The 21459-nt window shown below is 45.8% G+C and overlaps 1 protein-coding gene across 1 annotated transcript in view; it reads left to right on the forward strand.

Annotated features, from left to right (window-relative positions):
• Window positions 1–5265: 5265 nt before the first annotated feature.
• The window catches only part of LOC144944329 (voltage-dependent calcium channel subunit alpha-2/delta-3-like), a 125886-nt gene continuing 109692 nt past the window's right edge, over window positions 5266–21459 (forward strand). The window contains exons 1-2 of the mRNA XM_078872408.1: window positions 5266–6208; window positions 7410–7491. Coding sequence (XP_078728534.1) covers window positions 6099–6208; window positions 7410–7491 — 192 coding nt within the window. The 5' untranslated portion in view covers window positions 5266–6098. The remainder of the gene's footprint in view (window positions 6209–7409; window positions 7492–21459) is intronic.

A 21459-nucleotide genomic window follows, 5' to 3' on the forward strand; every position in this document is an offset into this window, starting at 1 on the left:
ACTGCAGGGATTCATCTTCATGGTTCTTTCGGTAAAGTCACGCAGAATGGAAATAATAAAATACTAAAAATAAAACATAATAATTATTATGTTTTATTTTTTAATAATAAAATAATAAAAATAAAACATAATAATTATTATGTTTTATTTTTTTATTAGGTTTTATTTTTTGTATTTTATTATTTCCATTCTACGTGACTTTACCGAAAGAACCAAGAAGAGGGTGGAGGAGTTTTAGCGATGTGTGCGTTCTCGTCGTTGTGCTGCATAGCTCTCCGATGTTGCTTTCGCTTGTGCCGCATGTTGTTCGGCACGGTGCCTAACCGTTTCGCTCCACTTGCTGGGAGCTTCACTTTCTGAAGGAATCCCCAGCACCAGTTGATTCATTATGGTGGTAGTTGATTATATTGGATATATGAATAATGCTGTACATACACCACTGAATGTGAAAACTTTTCAAAGCGCAGCATGTTTACACGCATCGACAGAGGCACACACTCTTGTCGTAGTTTTGTTTAAAAAAAGACAATACACTCAAAAACTCGATGAAGTAAAACACGAAAAAAATGTGCACGGCAGTTAAACAAAGCTGACAGTACGTCTAATGCTGACATAAGCTCCTACGCAGCACATCATGAGATACAATTGAATAACTATCATGCTTGAGGTTTAGTGCTGAGTTCCCCAGTGAAATCCACTGAGCATCACTGCATTCTCATTTATAAGCTGTTGGCACGGCAATTGAGTAATGGACATATTTTAAACAGTGACGATGACGAGTCTTAGTCCTTGGATTTTGTTCCACGGTGGCTCCAGCATCATCCCCCGTGTATTTTATTTATATATATTTATAAAGAAAAAAGTTTAGAGTAGTCTGCTCGTCAACAATCATCGTCCATCGTAAACGTAAATTGGCACGAATCGCGCATGTTACAGAAATTACAGAAACAATCGTGATGGGTGTCGATAACGTTCATAAACACAGCCCCCGTAATACGACTGTGTGAGTTTACAAGGTTGTGCTCTGTAATTCTCGGATGTCTGTTCGAGTTGTACCGTCTGTTGTTCGGCATGTTGCCTAACATTTCACTCCACGTGCCAGCTCCTGAAAAAGCCCCCAGCACATGGCAGTGAAACGTCAGACTTCATGTCAGAGAGCACGCGGTGGTTCTGAAAAATTCATCTAATTGCTCGATAGGCCTTGTCTTGTTTTTCCATTGCAGTTGCTTTTGCGAAGAAAAGCCACTTAATGTTGTGGCGGAGGTCACTAATGAGACAAAGAGTGGAACGTAATGTATTTGTGAGCCAATAGTTTATTCTAACAAACAATTCCTGCGAAATTCAATTGAGAATACAAATACGACCACGTTTTAAATATGAAGCCATGGACATTTGTAAACACATGAGTTACTTGAATAATGTATTTACATAGTCCGGCTTGAACATAATTAGATGTGATTGGTTACAGGCCCCACCATGCATTGTAAAGGTCATCTTGTCAAGCACAGAATGTGACCTTTAACATTAGACAGGCTCTGGGGCAGGCATTCGTATCCACTTAACATTAAAAGACACTCTTTGCTATCGGCCCCACTATCTTCACAATGTCCAGATGAGCTCCTGTTGATATTCTAGAAAACACAGACCAGACAGCTGTCAGCTTATCTTATTCGGCTCCAGCATCACCCACAACCAATCTGAGCATGCTTTTAAAATTGACCAATTCTCTGACTGTTTAGAAAAAAAAATTCATGACCCTCTTTTAGGAGGGTCTTGCTGACATTTGACAAATTTTATTTGGGATGTTTGAACAATCAATCGTCCAGGCGTCGCCAAATTACCCAGATAAACCCCACATATACAGGCGGATAGTACTCTAAAGGTTCACACGCATGGGATTATGAACCCAAATAATGTACTGCCATCTCCTGGTTCAATCATAGCCCAAATATGGGAATTTCAAAAATCGATGTAATCCACAAACTCTTCTTCTTGGTTCTTTCGGTAAAGTCACGTAGAAGGGAAATAATAAAATAATAAAAATTAAACATAATAAAATAATTCTCATGACGTTTCGGCCACAACGCAAGCAGCCGTCCTCCGGTGAAGAACAGGTCTGTCGGAAAGACAGCGTCTGAATGCAGTCCCGAAAGCTTTAAATCGAAAAATTCCACAAACTCTTGTCTGCAAAGTGCCACCATACCCTAATAACAACAAGAAGGCCCATATAATTTGTACCTCGCGTCCTTTGAACTTGATCGTGTTTAGTGGCAGAGCAATCATCTCTAGGGCAGTATTCCCCAAACTTTCTGGGCCTGCAGACCACTATCAACCCTCAAGACATTTTGCGGACCGCCATGCAGTGACCACTATCGTGTTCTGTGAAAAACGAAGTCTGCAACAGATCCGCGGATCACTTCCCATGGGCATGCGGGTCACCAGTCTTCGACGGACCACGGGTTGGAGACCGCTGCTCAAGGAGATGTCCTCCTTCACAAGGGACATGAAACTGATGTCCTTTCCATCCCCTCCTCAATAAAGATCCCAACAACCCTTTGGATGTCTACACAAATCAATAAAGATCTACACTTCGGTCACCAGCACAACTTACGTTGCTATCATGCAACATTTCCAACAGAGGGTGCTATGGTGATTATAAACTATATTCTTCATGTGCAGAGCTGATATTCCACTCAGCACAAGTTGTCAATGAATGGACTGTGCACTCATATGTGCAAGTATATATATTTTTAAACAATGCTGCGCGGCACAAAAACGTTAAATACCACTGCACGCATCCTTCCACTGAGATGTCATAGAGTTTGCACACACCATCCCTGGCAGATGCATGCAGATGAACGCGTATTTGTAAAGCGCCGTGCTGTGGCATGGGCAATGCGTTATTCAAAATCCGATGTCGGCTTGGGTGCGCGAGGTGGCAAGCAATGGCCAGCTGTCTCGACAAGAGCAATGGAACGTGCATCGTTCGCACGCAGACAAGGCAGGCGGATCACGAGCGCGTGTGTCATGAGCAACAGACGGTCGCCTGCAGAGGGCAAGCAGTTGCCTCGAGGAAGAGGACGAGGTACTTCAGCAAGTACGTTGAACGTTTGTTGGCGTATTCGTGTGAGTGTCTTTAGGCAGAAAAACGTGTTTGGATTGTTTCAGAAAAAAAAAACAATGATCTTCCTGAATGATTAGTTCCACCTGAAAGTGCGGAGTGGAATAAAAAATGAAGCACAACTGCTGAGTGTCCATCAAGACCATTAAACGGTGGCAGCAGAGCAATTCACCGGCTCACAGCCAGAGTCGTTGAGTGGCTGAATAACCCCAGACATCAATGTATAGCATTTGTTGCTATTTCAAATGTCAGCTGCTTATCTGTGCAAATGCCACGAAAATGAATTCCTACTGACAGAATTGACCCTTCATACTGAACATATTTAAAACTTAATGTGAGATTTGCACATAAATATAATGCTATGCGAAACTTGTGAATGACCGTGCATATAAAACTTGACCTTTCATTCGCCCACTCGTGTGTATGGTTCTGATTCTGTTCTGATGCTGATGGTATGACATGCAACTGCTTTGTGGCGATGCTGTTGTTGTTTTGATCGGCAATAGCAAATACATCACATCATATACATGTGCAGTGTTTTTTATCATAGCCATTATAGGTTGTTGCTGTCTATGATGAAATAATTATTATAATTTGCACTTCTAAATAAATAAGAAGATACAAAAGTGCACCCCTGTAATTGTTTGTTTCTGACAAAATTAATTCGTGAAAATAAATGTGATTTCTATTGCGGCATACAAAAGTGTCCAAATATCCTTCCTCAAAATTTGGGTCAATGCAAATCGGTATGAAATTGTGTTCGATAGTAAACAAATCAGCACAAAATCGTGACAGATGCAAATACATAGAACGACACACAACCCAACAATCGGCCACAAGCCACAACAATTAGCACGTGCGACATTTCATAACATTCTCTTTGGTTCTGTCGGTAAAGTCACTCTTTGATTCTTTTACCGAAAGGCATGGATTCCTGCAGTCACGAAAGCTTCAAATCAAGATTTCACTACATTGATTTTGGTCTGCAAAAGAGCTATGATATGACCTCAGAAATGTCCCCTAAATACTTGGGGGAATTGGTCAATTTATTTTCCGCCATTTCCTCCAGTTGCTTTGGTTTCCCAGGAGATTTTAAAAAAAAAAAGTAACATTTCAAAACTTTGGAGTGAAAAACATTAAAACGTGTCATTGTTGTTGGGCTTGATATATATTGCTTTGGGTCGCCGCGCGTCCTTGGGATTCATTGACTACTGGCGCTTAGAAATTCAGATTTGAAGCTTTCGTGACTGCAAGGAATCATATTCTTAGGTTTTTTCGGTAAAGTCACGTAGGCAAAACATCAAAATTAATGAAAATAAAATAAAAACAAAAATCACGACGTTTCGGAGGCAACACAAGTCTCCGTCATCAGGTGGGACCGTCACAGCCGAATTAGCTGCATCAAGTGACTTAGAAATTCAATTTCATTGTGGCCATATTTCCATCCCGAGTGTTTCTCTGCACTGAAAACTCAGCCAACCCCTACTTCTAACTTTTGAAGTCAGGTCAAAAAATAGTTGTTACTATGTTGCAATTGCTGCTCTCACACACACACACGCACACGTTGACTGGTCTGCTGTAATATCCTTATCTCGATTTGCAAGCTTCATGTAATATCCAAACTGCACCAAATGCAGAGATGAGTAACGTTAAGTGATGGCCGTCAGAGGCTGTGGTTCACATACACGGGACGTGAGAGCTACGGCAGTAGCACGGGAGACGAAATCAGACCGTGCTGTCTGATCAGCATTTAACGTTTGTTTAAAGTTTATATTTGGAGAATAAAAAAAGGGTGATGCTCTAGAGTTTTCTCGTCCGGCAGATTGTGGGATGATGCATTCGTAAGCAATTCAGTACACTGCAGTTAAGGACCAGCTTTGATTTACGTGTTAATGGAACTTCAGCAGAGGCTGGCAATTTATCGACTGCACAGTCAATTCAGCATGGTCATGAGTCATTTGCCACAAAAGTGATTTTCATATTTTCGTGTATACTTCGCTAAACCCTTACATACACGGTACAATTGTGACTTAATTTCCAAGCTGCGTTATTGGGTACGTGGCATTATAATTGTATGTCATTGCACATGAGCCACAGGCAAAGGCTCCGCAGAGTGCCTGTCAAATTATATGATATTCTGTTTCTCTCCCTTTGCAGCTCCCTCCCATTCAACCCCTCGCTCGCTCGCTCGCTCCCTCGCTCACTCCCTCCGTCCATCCGTCTCTCCTCTACCCCCCCACCCGCCTCAACCCATCCCGCACCGCAAGCTTGTAGGAGGCAGCGTGCGCGTGTTCCCTTTCAGCACGGAGGCCGGCGCATAGCCGGGCACGGAGCTTAGTTTCCTTTGCCCCCGGCATAGCCGCCGCAGGTAAATTCGCCTGGCACATATTGGAAGTGACAGGAGCGAGAGCCTCATCCTATTTAGGCGGCAGGCAAGGAGGGTTGGATTAGGTGTGTACAGTGTGGAGCAGGGGTTCCTGGCAAGAAGCATCCCTCCTCGGAGCACGCTACCCGGCGTTGCCAGCGGCGAAGCTTCCACGACCAACGAAAAGAGGGGAGCGGCGGCTTGGAGGGAGGACGCACTCGATAATTTTTGTTGTGTCATTTTTGTTTTTGCTTGCGGAGGATTTAAAGACTCGGCACATTTTAAGTTTGATGGCCGAGAGATCTTCGCGGTTTTTGTACGGAACAACGACGAAGAGTAGGCGCTTCACGACAAAAAACTTAACCGTGGTGGTGGATTGACCATGAAGCCCGTTTCATCGATTTGACGTCGACTTTGTTACATTATATTAGTGTCCTTGGATTATGGGGGCAGCCGATCGTTTGACAAATGCGGCGGCTAAGTGACGGAAGCATGCGCAACTGCCTTTTCGTGTCCATTTGAGCGCCGCATGCGTGTGGACAGGCTGAAGGGAATTCTCCAAGTTCGCTTTGTATTCATTCGTCTGTGGGGCTGATCGTGAAATCGGTGGCCATGCAGTTGGGCGGACAGGCGGTGGGTTTAAGGCTGGCATGCGTGGCTCTCGCTCTGAGCGGCATCGCCCTGCACGCCACTGACGCGCAGAAACGGTTACCTTCAGAAACGTAAGTGGCGCTTTCGACGTGCATTTCATGACAGTTCAGTTTACCCTTTTGTGTTTTTTTTGTGGCTACATATGCAATTGATTTCTTTTGTAATAATACAATGCATGCATTGTTTATTTACATTGTTTGTAACGCTAATGATTAAATTCTACTTATTGCATTAAGCACCTTGCAAAATCCACCCAGGGACAATACATCGTTTTTTTATAGCAGTGGCAGTCCTATAAGCATTACGCCTATTTTCTGGTTATGAGTTGTCAGTGGATGAGCTTTTAAACCATGCTTCAGCATCACGTGACACTTGTGCATAAACCCATGGTAAAATTGCTCGGATGGCTCACAAACATCCCGGGGGAATTCAGCACCATTATATTTTTTTACTATTGATTTACAAATTGGTCCCAGTGGCTTAAGCTGGAACGAAGAAAGCGAGAGAGAGAGAGCGCAATGTTGTGAGCCAAGGACACATGCGTGGAGGCACGACTCAACAACTGGGTTCAGTTATTCAACTACACCACTCGTGCACGCATAGCAAGTAACGGCATGTACCAAGTAGCAAGGGCGCATCCATTGTTTCGCGCACCTCCGATTAGCACAGGTGGCTACGTACGGTGTGAAAGAAGTAAAATATGCATACGTCATATATATATATATACACCGCTCTGTCAGGCCTCCGTATAAATGAGCAGCCAAGTTGGCTGGGTTGGGCAGCACAAATAAGTTGGGTGGCAGATCACCGCTCCAGTTCACACATTTGACAAACTCCATCTCAGGTTTTTATACTCTGGGTTAACGTGTAATCGGTTACGTTGAATGTAGAGAGAGAATACGCCTTCTCTATCCTTCATTTCAAACTAAAGCCGTGCAGAGAAAACCAATGTCATTGTTCATTATAATGACAAACTAGAACACCTGGCGTTCATAACCAGAAGGAGTTGGTCTTTTCCCAGTAACGAACAGCTGCATTGTTACTTATTGACATCGCTTGCCAAATCGTCAATCAACCCGCCTGCATTCGCCGCCTGCAAGTGGTAAGCCGCGAGACGGAATTTGTCGCACCTGTGAACTTGACCCTGCGCGAGCAGCCACCGAGGCGCTGGCACGCCAAGTCCCACCGAGGATGTCCCCCCTCCCTGATTGCGCTAAGCCCCCGATTTCGATCACCGAGACCTAAGCCTGTTACCGCGTTTGCTCCTCGCAGCGTACGAGAATGGGCAAGGACATTTGCGGAGGAGATGCGGTTCGTTTCCACCCGCTACTCTGGGTACAGCTTCATGCAAAAGGTACAGAGTCGCCAGGGAAGCACGCTTGACACGCCGCGCCTCAACGGTCAGACTCAGCACGTGTTTTCCATGCCGCACGCGTGGGTCCGGGGGAGCAGGCATTGAGACAGATGGAATGGCAGCCAAATGAGGGAATGCGACTGAGAGGATGGCCACGATGCAGATTTAGCGGTGAGATTAGTTCGTGTGCAGGAGATGTGAGATTGATTGTGACATTGTGGGATTGTGATAAAATGGAGAGGCCTTCATCTAGCGGTGGATAGACAATGGCTGATTGTGATAATGATGATGGGTGGAATTGTTTACCCCTCCCATCTTTACAGCAGTTTCATTAATTGTTGAATTTCAGGGCTGCGATTTCATTCATTAATCAATTAAGATTGTACACTTGTGGTCAATAGTAGCACCTTTTGTGGCGATGGGGGTCACGTAAACCCAATACGCACAACATAGACCAACTATTAAAAAAAATCTGTTCTTACACGGACAACTTAGCTGCATTATCCTCAGCAAAATATGTAATAATCGATTCAATGATGCGTCTTTCTTGTGGTGAGGTGATGCAGTTTAATCTGGGCCTTAGATCAGAGGGGGCCTCAAAAAAGGACCCAACTGGATGGGTTGCCACACTTCCTGCTTTTCCTGGGATCTTCTTTTTTTAGGTCGCCATCCAGACAAATCCGAAGACATTAAACGTTCCAGTGTTTGTGCCAACGTGTAACAACACACCTCACAAGACGATGCATGCACACTGCGTGTAGTTGTCGCCTCTTCAGTTCGTGTGAGATATTATTCTTTCAGTAGCGTAACGAGCGTGGGGGCAGTGGGTGCCTTACCCCCCCTCCCTCGTGGCCAAAGCTACAAGATAGGCCACCCTTGACAACTACCATGAGAGATATGTTTTCAAAAGTGTGAAAATAACAAAAACTTGTGGAAAAAAACAGTTGAAGTGTATTTTCAAGAAAACGCGTTCACTTTACGTTCCACGTTTTATTTTCATTAAATGGGAGCTGTAACTTTTGGTTTCTGAAAATTGCGCATATCCAATATTGGGGCCCCACCTGGCCAATTGCTGCACCTCCTGAGTCGATAATGTACTTGCCTAAGCCACTGTCTTCTTCCCATGATGTGGCAGCGTTTCTGTACCTCAGAGGCGGCTATAACCTTACAAGGGGTGGGCCTCAGAAGGGCTCTTATCAAAAACTCTAATGTAAAAAAAAACCTCTTAACAATGCTACAGCGCTCAATGCCAGTGATTGAATGGGATGCGGTTTTCATCCCATAAGAGTCCTCGTCAATTTGCACAGTCATGCACCGTAAAGGCACATCTGCCGTTTGTTCCCGATCAGTCTGTAGAGATGACCCAGTTTTTTTCTGCATTGCGCTGCACACGGAGAAGAAGTCATTCAGCAATGATCAGCTCAGAGAGAATTCTGCTGTTTGACGACATTGCTGCTGAGCACAAGAGTAGCATAAGCAAAGCTTCGTGAAATAATTGATGAGTGTACGCATAACAAGTGTTATGTGGTCATGTGGTGGGCAGAAGGCGGTGCGTAAAACCCCAGGGTTATACTGTGCTTATATGCTCCCATGTCTATGCTACCCGCCTTCACCAACTCGCACTGACCAGCGTGGTGAAGTATGATCAAATAACCCCTATGGCCCGCTCGACGTGGGGAAGCCCTTATCCAGCAGTGGATTGACGGTGCAGCAAGCAGCTTCATGCACCCAGTCGGTGTGACCCTGTGTGTCTTACCCCCACGTGCGAGTGAGTTTGCTCCAGGCACGCCAGTTTCCTCCCACACGCAAGAAAGGAATTGGCCAAGCATTGCAATGCAGGACCCTCCTGAAAGCGAGCCGTGAGACTCGGTCCTCATTTTTTTTCTGGAGGGATTAATGTAATTACCAGTATCAATGTAACGGCTCGTGTTCACCAACCCACGCTAACCAGTGGCTCTCATCCGGAAATAAGGGATGGCCATGTACATTTTTTCCATTGCTCAAACGATAGTGTGGTGACATTTAACCTGTCTCTGCCATCAACATCGCTCTAAAATACTGTGACCGCGATACGCAACTGCATCTGCGTGCATGGTTCACAGGCACTTGCAATGCAGGGCTTAATTTTGCACTCGGTATTTTCCGAGACACTGCTAAGCTGGCTTGGGACAGGGAGTATCGGCGTAAGGCACTACCACTAGAATACACGGTGCGCCTATACATTAAAAAAAAATTCTACATTGGTTTATAAAAAAAATATTAAATGCACAAAATAAGGCAGGATGGATGTGACATGCTCTGGACTATTCTGACTGCTAAATTAAAAACTGCCCGCATGTATGTCTAATTCACCCGAAACGAGTGTGTGCCCGCACGTACTCACACAGCCGGCAGGTGAGGTGTGAGGTGCATGTGGGCACATGGCTAAGCTGCCAGCAGTGCAAGCCCTGACACAGGCAATGTGTGTGAATCACATGATCACCATGGATCTTTACTGCAGTTTGCATGGCGGGTGAACATATTATTTGGGAGGTGGCTGGTTTGTTTTTTTGGTGACTGAAATGTTATTAGAAACAAATAACTAAACATTTCACCAAATAAATACCTACGTGACTTTACCGAAAAACCCCTAAGAATATGAATCCTTGCAGTCACGAAAGCTTCAAATCTAGAAATAAATACGTGTTATATTTACAACATTAATGTCCAAAAACGAGAAGGATACAATATTGTGACTAGCAGAACGCATCATAGACTGACACTCCCAAGGTTAAAGATTCACCGTGTGTCACTCATGGGTCCACCACGTGTCAGTGGTGACCGTGCTCTCTCTCTCGCTCCCCTTTGTTGACATTTATGAAAATATTAAATTGCAAGGCTACACCGATTGCGTCAGTCTGCCACGTGCGATACGAGGAGTGGAGTCCCTGTGCTCTCTCTCTCTCTCTGTCTCTCTCTCCCAGTGCGGATTCGAGAGGTTTTGCTCTACAGATCGTGTTTAGAAAAACGCCACCTGAGTCTGCATGTCCAGCATCGACTCCAATGTCCCCTAGTTTTGTCGTTGCGGACGAGTGAGGGCAGCCCAGTGCCCGTGGCTTGAGGTTGCTTTTGAGCCGGAGGGGAGAATTTCCCAGCACAAACAGATAAACTCTCTACCACTAAATTTCGATTTAAAGCTTTCGTGACTGCAGGGATTCATCTTCTTGGTTCTTTCGGTAAAGTCACGTAGAAGGGAAGTAATAAAATAAAATAAATAAAACATAATAAAATAATTCTCACGACGTTTCGGCCACGACGCAAGCAGCCGTCTTCAGGTTAAGAATGAAACACCACCAAGCTTGGAGCGTATATTTCATTCTTCACCTAAGGACGGCTGCTTGCGTTGTGGCCGAAACGTCGTGAGAATTTTTATTTTATTTTTTATCATTTTATTACTTCCCTTCTACGTGACTTTACCGAAAGAACCAAGAAGATCTCTACCACTAATTACCAACACGCGCCTTTAGTCTGGTTATCGATCACAGTAAGGTAGGGTAGCTGCGAATCAGAATGTTGAAATGTATCCCATTCAACTTCATTATTTGCAGGTTACCGGCTCCTCTTAGCCGAGCGTGCATGAGAAAGCGTGTCCCCCAGAAGACGACAAGAAGCGTTTCCTCCGCTGCCCAGGATGTTTCCGTGTTTCCAGCAGCAAGGGAACAACGTTGCCAAGGAAGTAGGACCGGTTTATACTCTGGGAAACATTGTCAAGAAATTCATACTCTTAGGTTTTTTCGGTAAAGTCACGTAGGTAAAAAATAAAATTGAAAGTTAATAAAAGTAATAATGGAAATAAAATAATAAATCACGACATTTCGGAGGCAACACAAGTCTCCGTCATCAGGTGGGACCATCAAGTGATGCAGTAATTTTAGCTGTGACGGTCCCACCTGATGACGGAGACTTGTGTTGCCTCCGAAACGTCGTGATTTATTATTTTATTTTATTTCCATTATTACTTTTATTAACTTTTAATTTTATTTTTTACCTACGTGACTTTACCGAAAAAACCTAAGAGTATGAATCCTTGCAGTCACGAACGCTTCGAATCTAGATTTGTCAAGAAACATTTCACCTTCGGCCTGTGCGGGGAGACTGCGAGAATGAGCCATCGATCTTGTCACTTGCTGGGGAACATTTTCCCAAGCCATGTTTCCTGCCAATATTTCCGAGACATATTTGAAGAGGCATGTTTCAGGACACGTGTTTCATTGTGTACGGTGGGCTGAGCAGTATGACGCAAGATGAAACAAAGATGTATACGAAGGAACCTATTAATATTGTTATTAATATGATATATTACCATGTTATTAAGCTAATAGGATGGAAAATGGTTCATGGATGACTGTGGTGAAGGTCTTCATTGACCCCAGCTACAAGATGTGGTTGCTTACGGGTCACTGATAGGAAGTGATAGAACGAAGCACGATGTTTGTTTATGATGAGCCATTCGTAGTTGATTTATTTTTGTCTCGTCTCATTTAGACTTCCAGTACCGCCTCTCTAGTCTGTACTCTCTCATATGTGACCGTACTCCTCTTGTCGCTTGTGTAGTTTGTGCCGACTGTCTCGTTCGTCTCGCATTGTACCGTCTCGTGTGTTGTGTCTGTCTAATTTGTATCCATCGTTCTGAAGCTCATTTGTCCTTTATCGGTTGTTCTTTCTCTCTCCATGTCGTGTCGTGTTGTTCTGCCTCTCCTGTGTCTCTTCTGTCTCGTTCGTTTTGTCGTGTTCCAAATGTTTGCCTAAATGGAGAGCTTGAGAATGTGTTGATTTTCTTTTTTGCAATTATTTGCAATACATTTGCATGCGTTTAACGTAGACAAATATCCCCCGTATAGCCTTAACAGACTGTTGGGGCAAGTGCTGTTAGCGAACACCTATGAAGGCCAGCACGGCACACGAGGGGGTGGGTGGCCAACACCACGCCCGGCCGCCTTTGTCTCCCCAGTAGCGATGTTTACACACCGCACCAGTTACTCATTTGACGCTGAGGCCCATGACCGGTTCAGATACTCGTCACATGTGTTGGCCGTGAGCGGGAATCGAACTCGGGTCGCCAGGATCGTAGCGCAGCGCGCTAACCGCTACACTTCCGCGCCACCTTGAAAATTGCCAATTCTCACACGAACAAAGTGGTGCCTGGATCATGCTCGTAGCAATTAATTGTAATTTATGAATTGACGAATGCCTACTGCGGTATTAATTTCCACAGAGCGAGCCCACGTTAAGCCACGCTAAGTCTGAGGGTTCTCAATGACAAACGAGGGCTTTCAGAACGCATTCCTCATTTCTCAAATCCCACCGGTGGAAAAATAAACTAAACTCTCTCATAATTGAAATGAGTCAGTCCGGGTAGTGCAGATTGCGCGCACGCACACACACACACAACGTGGTCAATACATTTTCATCCCGTGATTGATAGTTTTCCATTCAATGTGCGCGTTAAATCTGATGGCCATGGCTAACGATGGCACTCTCGAAAAATACCGGGGGGAGGTGGGGGAGGGCCGCTTGGCCTGATGGGAGTGCAGCTGAGTTCATTTGCATCGTCCCTCCCGAATCGAGCAGCCGGCTCGATACAACACGCACCGCATTGAGCGGTGCGTCAGCGTGCAGCACCACGTGTCGGGTGTGGGTGGGTGTGTGCGTGGGTGGGTGTGTGTGTGGGTGAGTGAGTGTGTGTGGGTGTGTGTGGGTGGGTGTGTGTGAGTGGGTGTGTGTGTGTGGGTGGGTGTGTGTGGGTGTGAGTGGGTGTGTGTGGGTGGGTGTGTGTGGGTGTGAGTGGGGGTGTGTGGGTGGGTGTGTGTGTGGGTGGGTGTGTGTGGGTGTGTGTGGGTGTGGGTGGGTGGGTGTGAGTGGGTGTGTGTGGGTGGGTGGGTGTGTGTGGGTGTGAGTGGGTGTGTGTGGGTGTGTGTGGGTGGGTGTGTGTGGGTGTGAGTGGGTGTGTGTGGGTGGGTGTGTGTGGGTGTGAGTGGGTGTGTGTGGGTGTGAGTGGGTGTGTGTGGGTGTGTGTGGGTGTGAGTGGGTGTGTGTGTGCATGTGTGTGTGTGAGTGGGGAGCGGTAGTGTAGTAGCGGTTAGCGCTGCGCGACGATCCCGGCGACCCGAGTTCGATTCCCGCTCACGGCCAACACATGTGACGAGTATCTGAACCCGTCATGGGACTTCCCTAGCTCGATTCAGCCTCAAATGAGTACCTGGTGCGGTGTGTAAACATTGCCACTGGGGAGACAAAGGCAGTCGGGCGTGGTGCTGGCCACCCACCCCCTCGTGTGCCGTGCCAGCCTTCATAGGTGCTCGCTAACAGCACTTGCCCCACCAGTCTGTTAAGGCTACACTGGGGATCTTTGTCGTTACGAGAGTGTGTCAGTGTCAGTGCGTCATTGTTAATGTCTGTTATAACGTGGGTTGTGCGTGAGCGTTGGTGGGGGGGGGAGCGGTGTCGGATCGTGGTGAGCTCGCTCCGCTGCGAACCCGGTGACCCGAGTTCGATTCTCGCTCACGGGTCAACATCAGCGACGGATGTCTGGATGGATCCGGACCCTCCCTCAGGTGGCGTCTCAGCCTCACACGGGTACCCAGTGCAAAGTGCGTTTGCAGACACAGCACCCCTCCGTGTGCCTTGTGGGCCTTAGGGGCCGTCCATAAATGACGTCACGCGATTTTGGACGATTTTTGACCCCCCCCCCACCACGGGGTGACCAGCCCCTCCCCACCCAGCCCCACCCCTCGCCCAGCCCCACCCTCCCCTCTCCACCCAGCCCCTCCCCACCCTCCCCTCTCCACCCAGCCCCACCCTCCCCACCCAGCCCCTCCCTGCACAACGGACGGACGGACAGAAGAAACCCCTGTGGGCTTGTGGAACCAGTAGGTTCCTACCAGTAAGAAGGTGCTTACCAGTCTCCGACTCATCTTCATCTGGTGCGAGTGTGTGAGGATGGCTCGGACATCATCTACACAGATAACCAGGTCACACAGAGGGTGATGTCTTTTACCCAACATGCCCCAGTGTCACTGCGCCTACCACTGGGACATGTTAAGGACGTGCTTAATAATAATGGAAATGTATAAAGTGTCCTTAAATATTCGTTCTCACGGCACTGCATTAAATGGCAAAAGTTGGTTTAACATCAACCAAGAAAGAAGAAGAGACATGGACGTTTGAAAATATCTAAAGAGAGAGAAAGCCACTTTAAGCAGATACGTTTTAGTCGAGATTTTAAAATGTGTAAGTGCATCGTAAGTCGTGGCCTCGAAGGGCAACGAGTTAAAGAGTTTAGGTGCCGCAATTGCAAAGGCACCGTCACCGCCAAGTGTGTCGCCTAGACCGTGGGGACTGAGCAATGCACAATTTGAGGATCTTAATGATCTTGATGGAATATATGGCTGAAATATATGAATGCGTGGTTGTCGGAGAGCAGAATGGATGGAGGAGAGGTTGACTCTCAGAAATCTTCCCTGTGCTTTGAGTTATAGAGGCCACTAAGTAAAAATGAGTGTGCACCATAAAAACAATCATTAAACAAAAAATACTGCAATATAATTCACGCGGAATTGCCATCGTGTGTTTGAGTCACGGCCAAACTTTGACAAATTGGAAACTTGCCCTCTATGCTGAAATATAGCATGAAAACGAGCTTGAAAAGCCAGTACGTTAAGGAAGCTTTCACACTTATTCGGGGATTGCACTGTGTGAAGAACAACATCACACCTGAAGGTGTTCGGCGTGCAACCGTAATGCCCAAACGCACGCAGGCATTCCAATGCACCCAAACTAATTGCGTTCGCAGTTTTGTTGACCAATGTAACCCTTAAGTTATACGGATCTTGGCTTAAGGGGCTTTTGTGGTTTTCGTTAAAGCATGTGAATTTTCCTCCAACAGACAGACGGACGAAGATCACATGTCCCGTCAAAAAGCAAAAATGATTCCCTGCTCTGAGCAGCGAGACGGTGTTCATCGCCCGTGTACAGCCAGCCCAGGAGCCAGTGGCTCGAATTTCCACATTTCTATGTTGGGGTCAAATATAGGCATATATGACGGTTAACTTTCTTGTAAAGTGGTACTCGGAGGGATGCGTGGGCTGAGCCAACCCCCAACCAGGATTTTAACTCGCAACTTTTTGTTTCCGAGCTGCTCGCTCTACCACTGAGCCACTTGGCCGGTTTCCATGCACAGGAATAATCAGGCCACGTGTACCACACAAAAACACGTGTCCCAACTCCCGTGGTGTCTGCATACCCCCCCCCTCGCCCTGCCACAGGCAGACACTTTAAGTCAGAGGCTTGTCTCTCTGACAGCAGTCGGCACCAGTGGAAATCTCTGGATGTTCTGGATTAAGCCGGAGTTGGGGATCCTGCACTTTGTGCTGGGAATAGCAGCAACTGTCTGGAGGCTTCTGAGATAACGTGGTCAAATGCACTTGCTATTTGCGTTTTCATATTTAGCACTGTAAATATTTATATAAAAGATGTCCGTAAATTAATGTCATTTTCGTATTTTATGAAGGATGTATGTACTGTGTATATTCACGACAGCCTGCTGACCCGTGCGCTTTTGCCACTGCAACTTACGTGCTGCCCATGTGTGCTGTCCATGGTGCTATTCGAACAGATTTGTCGAGGCTCGCTGCAAATAAAAACAAGTTACACGCATTCTCAGTCAATCTGCCTTTTAGGAGCCAAGTAGAAGCCACTCATGCTGCGTGGCATCCCAATGATGAGTGCCGCAACGTCTCGTATGCATTTCTAAAAGTGCATTGCAAGAGCCAAATTGATAACATGCCAACAAGAAAGCAAGAAGAAAATGTAATAATCAGAATATACAGTAAAACCTTGGATTGTGAGCATAATTCGTTCCGGAAACGTGTTTGTAATCCAACGCACTCGTATATCAAAGCACTCGTATATCAGTTGTGATCACGTGACGCTCAGCAGACAAAGTGTATACACGTACTACTCGTATTGCAAGACCCCTCACTCGTTTATCAAATTAATATTTATTTAAAAAATTTGCTCGTCTTGCAAAATACTCGCAGACCAAGTTACTCGCAATCCAAGGTTTTACTGTACATTTATACTGGAAGAATTCGATTAGCAATACAGCTCTTTTTCACAGATGTGCAGTATAATAAAGATATCCATCAGTTAAATTTCGATTTAAAGCATTCGTGACTGCAGGGATTCATCTTCTTGGTTCTTTCGGTAAAGTCACGTAGAATGGAAAAAATAAAATAATAAAAAATAAAACATAATACAATAATTCTCACGACGTTTCGGCCACAACGCAAGCAGCCATCCTGGCCGAAACGTCGTGAGAATTATTGTATTATGTTTTATTTTAATTATTTTATTATTTCCATTCTACTTGACTTTACCAAAAGAACCAAGAAGACATCCATCAGTTATCTGACTCACCCAACACATCACGTAAAATAACTCTGCTCATGCTCTGCGTATACTGCGTATGGATATCATGTACGAACCAGCCTGGTGCAGCATGGTAATACAACCACCGGGATGCACACGACAATCGCCCATCAGCAGATTGACACAATGGATGTACATGTTGACGATGAGCGGTGGCAGAGTGGTTAGCACTCAGCGCTACGAACGCGACCACCTAAATAATCGATTCTGGCCACAGCACACATCCGTGGGAAGTGATGTCAGATATTAAAATAAAATAAATCACGACGTTTCGGGCGCAACACAAGCGTCCGTCATCAGGTGGGATAGCATGGTCTGCTGCTGAGGCAGACTGTTTTAAAAGGTTTTAAATGGGTGTAGCCCAAGGGTCATAAAGAAGTGGCCGGGGCTAGTGATGTTAATGTGAGAAATTAGCATGTAACTGTAAGATAGGAGGAGAGTGGCCTCCTCGACGAGGGCACGGAAGTGGCTATGTTAATGTGAAATATTAGCATGATGTTAATGTGAGAAATTAGCATGTAAAAGTAAGCTAGACGAGGGAGTGCAACCCAACGGGTGCAATCCAAAGGGCCTGTGAGTTTGGATTCCTGCAGTCACGAAAGCTTCAAATCAAGATTGATATCAGATATTGTTCTGTGCCTCCCAAAGGCCAACACAGTCTTAAATGAGTACTTGATGAGTACTTGGTGTAGTTGACAGCACCGGGGAGACAAAGGCTGCTGGGGGTGGTGTTGACCCCGAAACTACCCTCTTGTGCTGCTATGGCTTTAATAGGTGGTGTTGTATCTTGATTTGAAGCTTTCGTGACTCCAGCAATCCATACTCTTTGGTTATTTCGGTAAAGTCACGTAGGTAGAAATTTAATAGATCACGACGTTTCGATCGCAAAACACAAGCAATCGTCATCAGGTGGGACAACCACAGCCATAAAAAATTAACCCGTAAAAACAAAGTTTTTCACTATAAATCCTTTATATGCGTGGCGGCTAGAGTCCTCTCGTCCTCTGGCTTGAGATGGCTGCCACCTATGGGTCAGATGATTGCCTGCCACTATTAAGCAATTGGTAATTAAATATGAAAAAAAAATCCTAAAAAGTGTAAAATTTTGAAGAAAAAAATTTCACGCATATAAATTGTCACGCACAACGAGTCTGTGTGCACAATGTCAGCTCGATTGGATCACGGGAAGTGGGTTAAAAAACGACCGAAAGATTTGCACGGTTGTAAGCGCGCAAGCAAGCAAGCAAGTGAACTTAATATAAAGGATTTAAAAAACTGGTGAGAGATCTGCCGTGGCACGAGGTTATATAGTAGGCCTCGGCTGCAGGGGGGAGAGAGAAGGGGGGGAGGCGGGGCAGAAAGTGGACCCCGCAGCAAGTGATGTTGTGCTTGCTGATGGCGCTTTCCCCAATTTGTGGTGCAGTAAAAGTAGATTTTGATATGATATGTATATCGTGGGCAAACAAGAATTCCACAACAAAACTGACAACTTTTTTTACAAGGAGTCATGTTTGCATAGACCACAATACCTGCAGCCATAATGCAAACAAAAAACATAACTCTGATAATATATGCACTGTCCTTGAAGTTGATTGGTCCACACCCGAGACAGCTTTCCTTAGAGCCTAGTCTCACATGGGTTGGACCAGATGACGCCAAAAGGCGCACAACTCAAGGACAATGCACCATCAGAGTATGAGAGCTCGGGGTAAGCATTTACACCATTGGAACCTCATTTGCCAGTAAAAAAATCAGATAATTGTTTTTTTACCCTTTTATCTGGCAACAAAACTGACACCTTTTTTAAATCATATTTTTTACTGGCAAATGAGGTTCCAATGGAGGAATTCAACAGTTGTGGGTTATGTGTCCCCGTATTTACGTCAACTAGGGCGGAGCTGTTTTCACTAACGTTGCATCGATACACTGTGAATGCAAATGTGTCCGTACCGAAATTAGTATTTTGCCAGCTGAAGCTATATCGCACGTTTTCCAGACGCGACTTGGCCACAAATGATAGCTCAACGAAGTTGCTTATCACGTGGAAATGTACAGCAGCCAAATACTCTGCATCGTCGTCATCAACCATCATCAATCCGCTGCTGGATGAAGGCCTCTCGAATCCGTCGCCACCTTTCACGGTGCCGTGATGTAACAATTGTCGCATTAGGATTTATAGATACGAGGCAGCCTCGAACTGGACCCTCATCCGCAAGGTGTAGCTTGACTGAGCAATACCAACGGGTGGCCAAAAGCAACGCAAATGGGTCAGAATCAGAATCAAAATATTTACTTACACTGGAAAAAAATCCCATGTGCTGCAAAGCTGTCCGGTAAGGGCAGGTCAGCACGTAACAACAATGCAGGTGGGCTGAGGATGCAGGGAGTGAAGAATAGATAGGCAGCGTGCATGCAGGGCTTTGTTCTCCTGGATTTGAACACAGCCCCTGATCGGCATCATGGCGAGCGCTATTTTTTGACCGCACGCTACGGGGCTTCTGTGTCTTACATACAGCCAGAGGCACCGTGATCCCCGTGCGATTTTCTGACCCCGTCGGATTACGGCCACTTCGCCGCCAATGTCACGGAGTGAAACATTAGCGCGCTCAGTTCTCGTCGCACAGACACCCCGCCGCAGCCACTTGGTGCGGTGTGCCCATGTGATCTCGCGCCCACGAGCCGCCGGGCGAGTGCTACTTAACGAGAAGCTGCGCGGTGGGTCACAATTGTCGTGGTAATGCCCCACTTAGCAAAGGAAATGGGACGGTTTCAGTTGAATCCATCAACCTTGACGACTAATGGAGACAACGTACAGTTGCGTGCAGTCGTGGTCAATTGTGGCCATTTGAGTGACGATATCTGCATTGAATGAATAATTGCATGTGCGGCCCTTCTGTCTCCGTCCAGTGATTTCCAATCGGTGCATACGGAATATGTCTTGGTAAATTGTCCTCCAGATTCACGTAGCCGGGTCCGTGTCACGGTGTTTTAACTACTGCTCTGCCTCAAATTCTATGTTACGCTCGTGTATGTGTAGATATACACGTTTATACAGGTAAGTGTATACAATATAAATCTTGACTTAAAGCGTTCGTGACTGCAGGAATTCGTACTCTTTGGGTCTTTCTGTAAAGTCACGTAGGTAGAAAAAAAAAATATGTTTTTCCTATTTACGTGACTTTACCGAAAAACCCAAAGAATATGAATACAGTACCTATAATCACATGTTTTCATGTTCTGTCCCTTTGGCCAAATGACACAGCATGCGCCCGATCTCGTCAGATCTCCGAATCGAAGCAGAGTTGAGCCCGGGCCAGGGCTTCCAAGGGCTGTCGCAACGCACGCTGGATTCCCACAGGCTCATGTGGGTCTGTGCCATGTTGTGCGCAGCCGTGGATCGTGTCGCGAAACCAAAGGAGGCATTTGCCCTTCGGTGTTTCCATGTCTACGCTTTCCCGCCTTCCACGACTTGCACTGACCTGCACCACGGAGCAGGGGGGCTCTCATCCAGCAGTGGATTGAGACAAAGGGCCGCACATGGACATGTGCACTCTCGCAGCTGTACTGGAGACTGCATCTCTGCTATGAGGACACGGAGCAAAACTCTTCATTGTGATTACTCGTCAAAAACGATCGAGACGGGACGTTAATTCGATGAACCACTTCACTTGTTAGATTCTAAATTTAATTTAAAGCCAAAGTTGAAGTTTCTTCCCGCTCAAATTAGCAACAGGGCGAGCACTCAGCTCCACTGGTGTGCCTCAGCCAGTGGTTGAGATTCCGTAATGCTGTGTATTTATGTTGAATTTCTCTCGCACCGTACGTAGTAGCCAACCGCGCTAATCGGAGGTGCGGGGGAAGGACAACAAACTACACACAAGAAGAAGTTCTAAAGAAATTCGTTTCCAATAAAGGTGTAAAAGTGCATAGCTCCAGTGGCTTCTTAATATTGGAAGAGCGTTCCAAACGGCCGCAGGAGCTCATCTGAAAGTGCGCGATGCAGTGACCGTCTTTGCTCCATAGTATCAACACTCTTGACGTATCACAAAGCGGTACCAAATTTACCACCCCAGAACATGTAAATGGGCTGATGTGGAGCAGTGGCAGAGCGGTCAGCGCACTGCACTATTAACACGGCGCACCTGAGTTCAATTCCCAGCGATGGCCAACCTCAGTAGTGAGTGACAACCGGTCCTGAGCTCCCCCTTCACCAAACCGCACTGTCTGGTGTGGTGAGGAATGGTCAGGCAACCTCCATGACTGAAACAGTATGGGGGAGACACAAAGAGATGTGAATTAATAATTCTGATAAAAAAAAAATTGTGAAATAGTTATGAAGCTCATAAATAGTACAAGAGATAGTCAAATGAGCATAATGAGTATCATCAACAGGGATTCATTTCTCACTATATATTTTACCGAATTCTGGTAGGCCGGCTTAAAGTGAATCCCAGTATAAGGCACTACCACTAGAATACAATGTACGCCTATCCATAATAA

Source organism: Lampetra fluviatilis, chromosome 34, assembly GCF_964198595.1.
Source record: "Lampetra fluviatilis chromosome 34, kcLamFluv1.1, whole genome shotgun sequence".
Taxonomy (NCBI): domain Eukaryota; kingdom Metazoa; phylum Chordata; class Hyperoartia; order Petromyzontiformes; family Petromyzontidae; genus Lampetra; species Lampetra fluviatilis.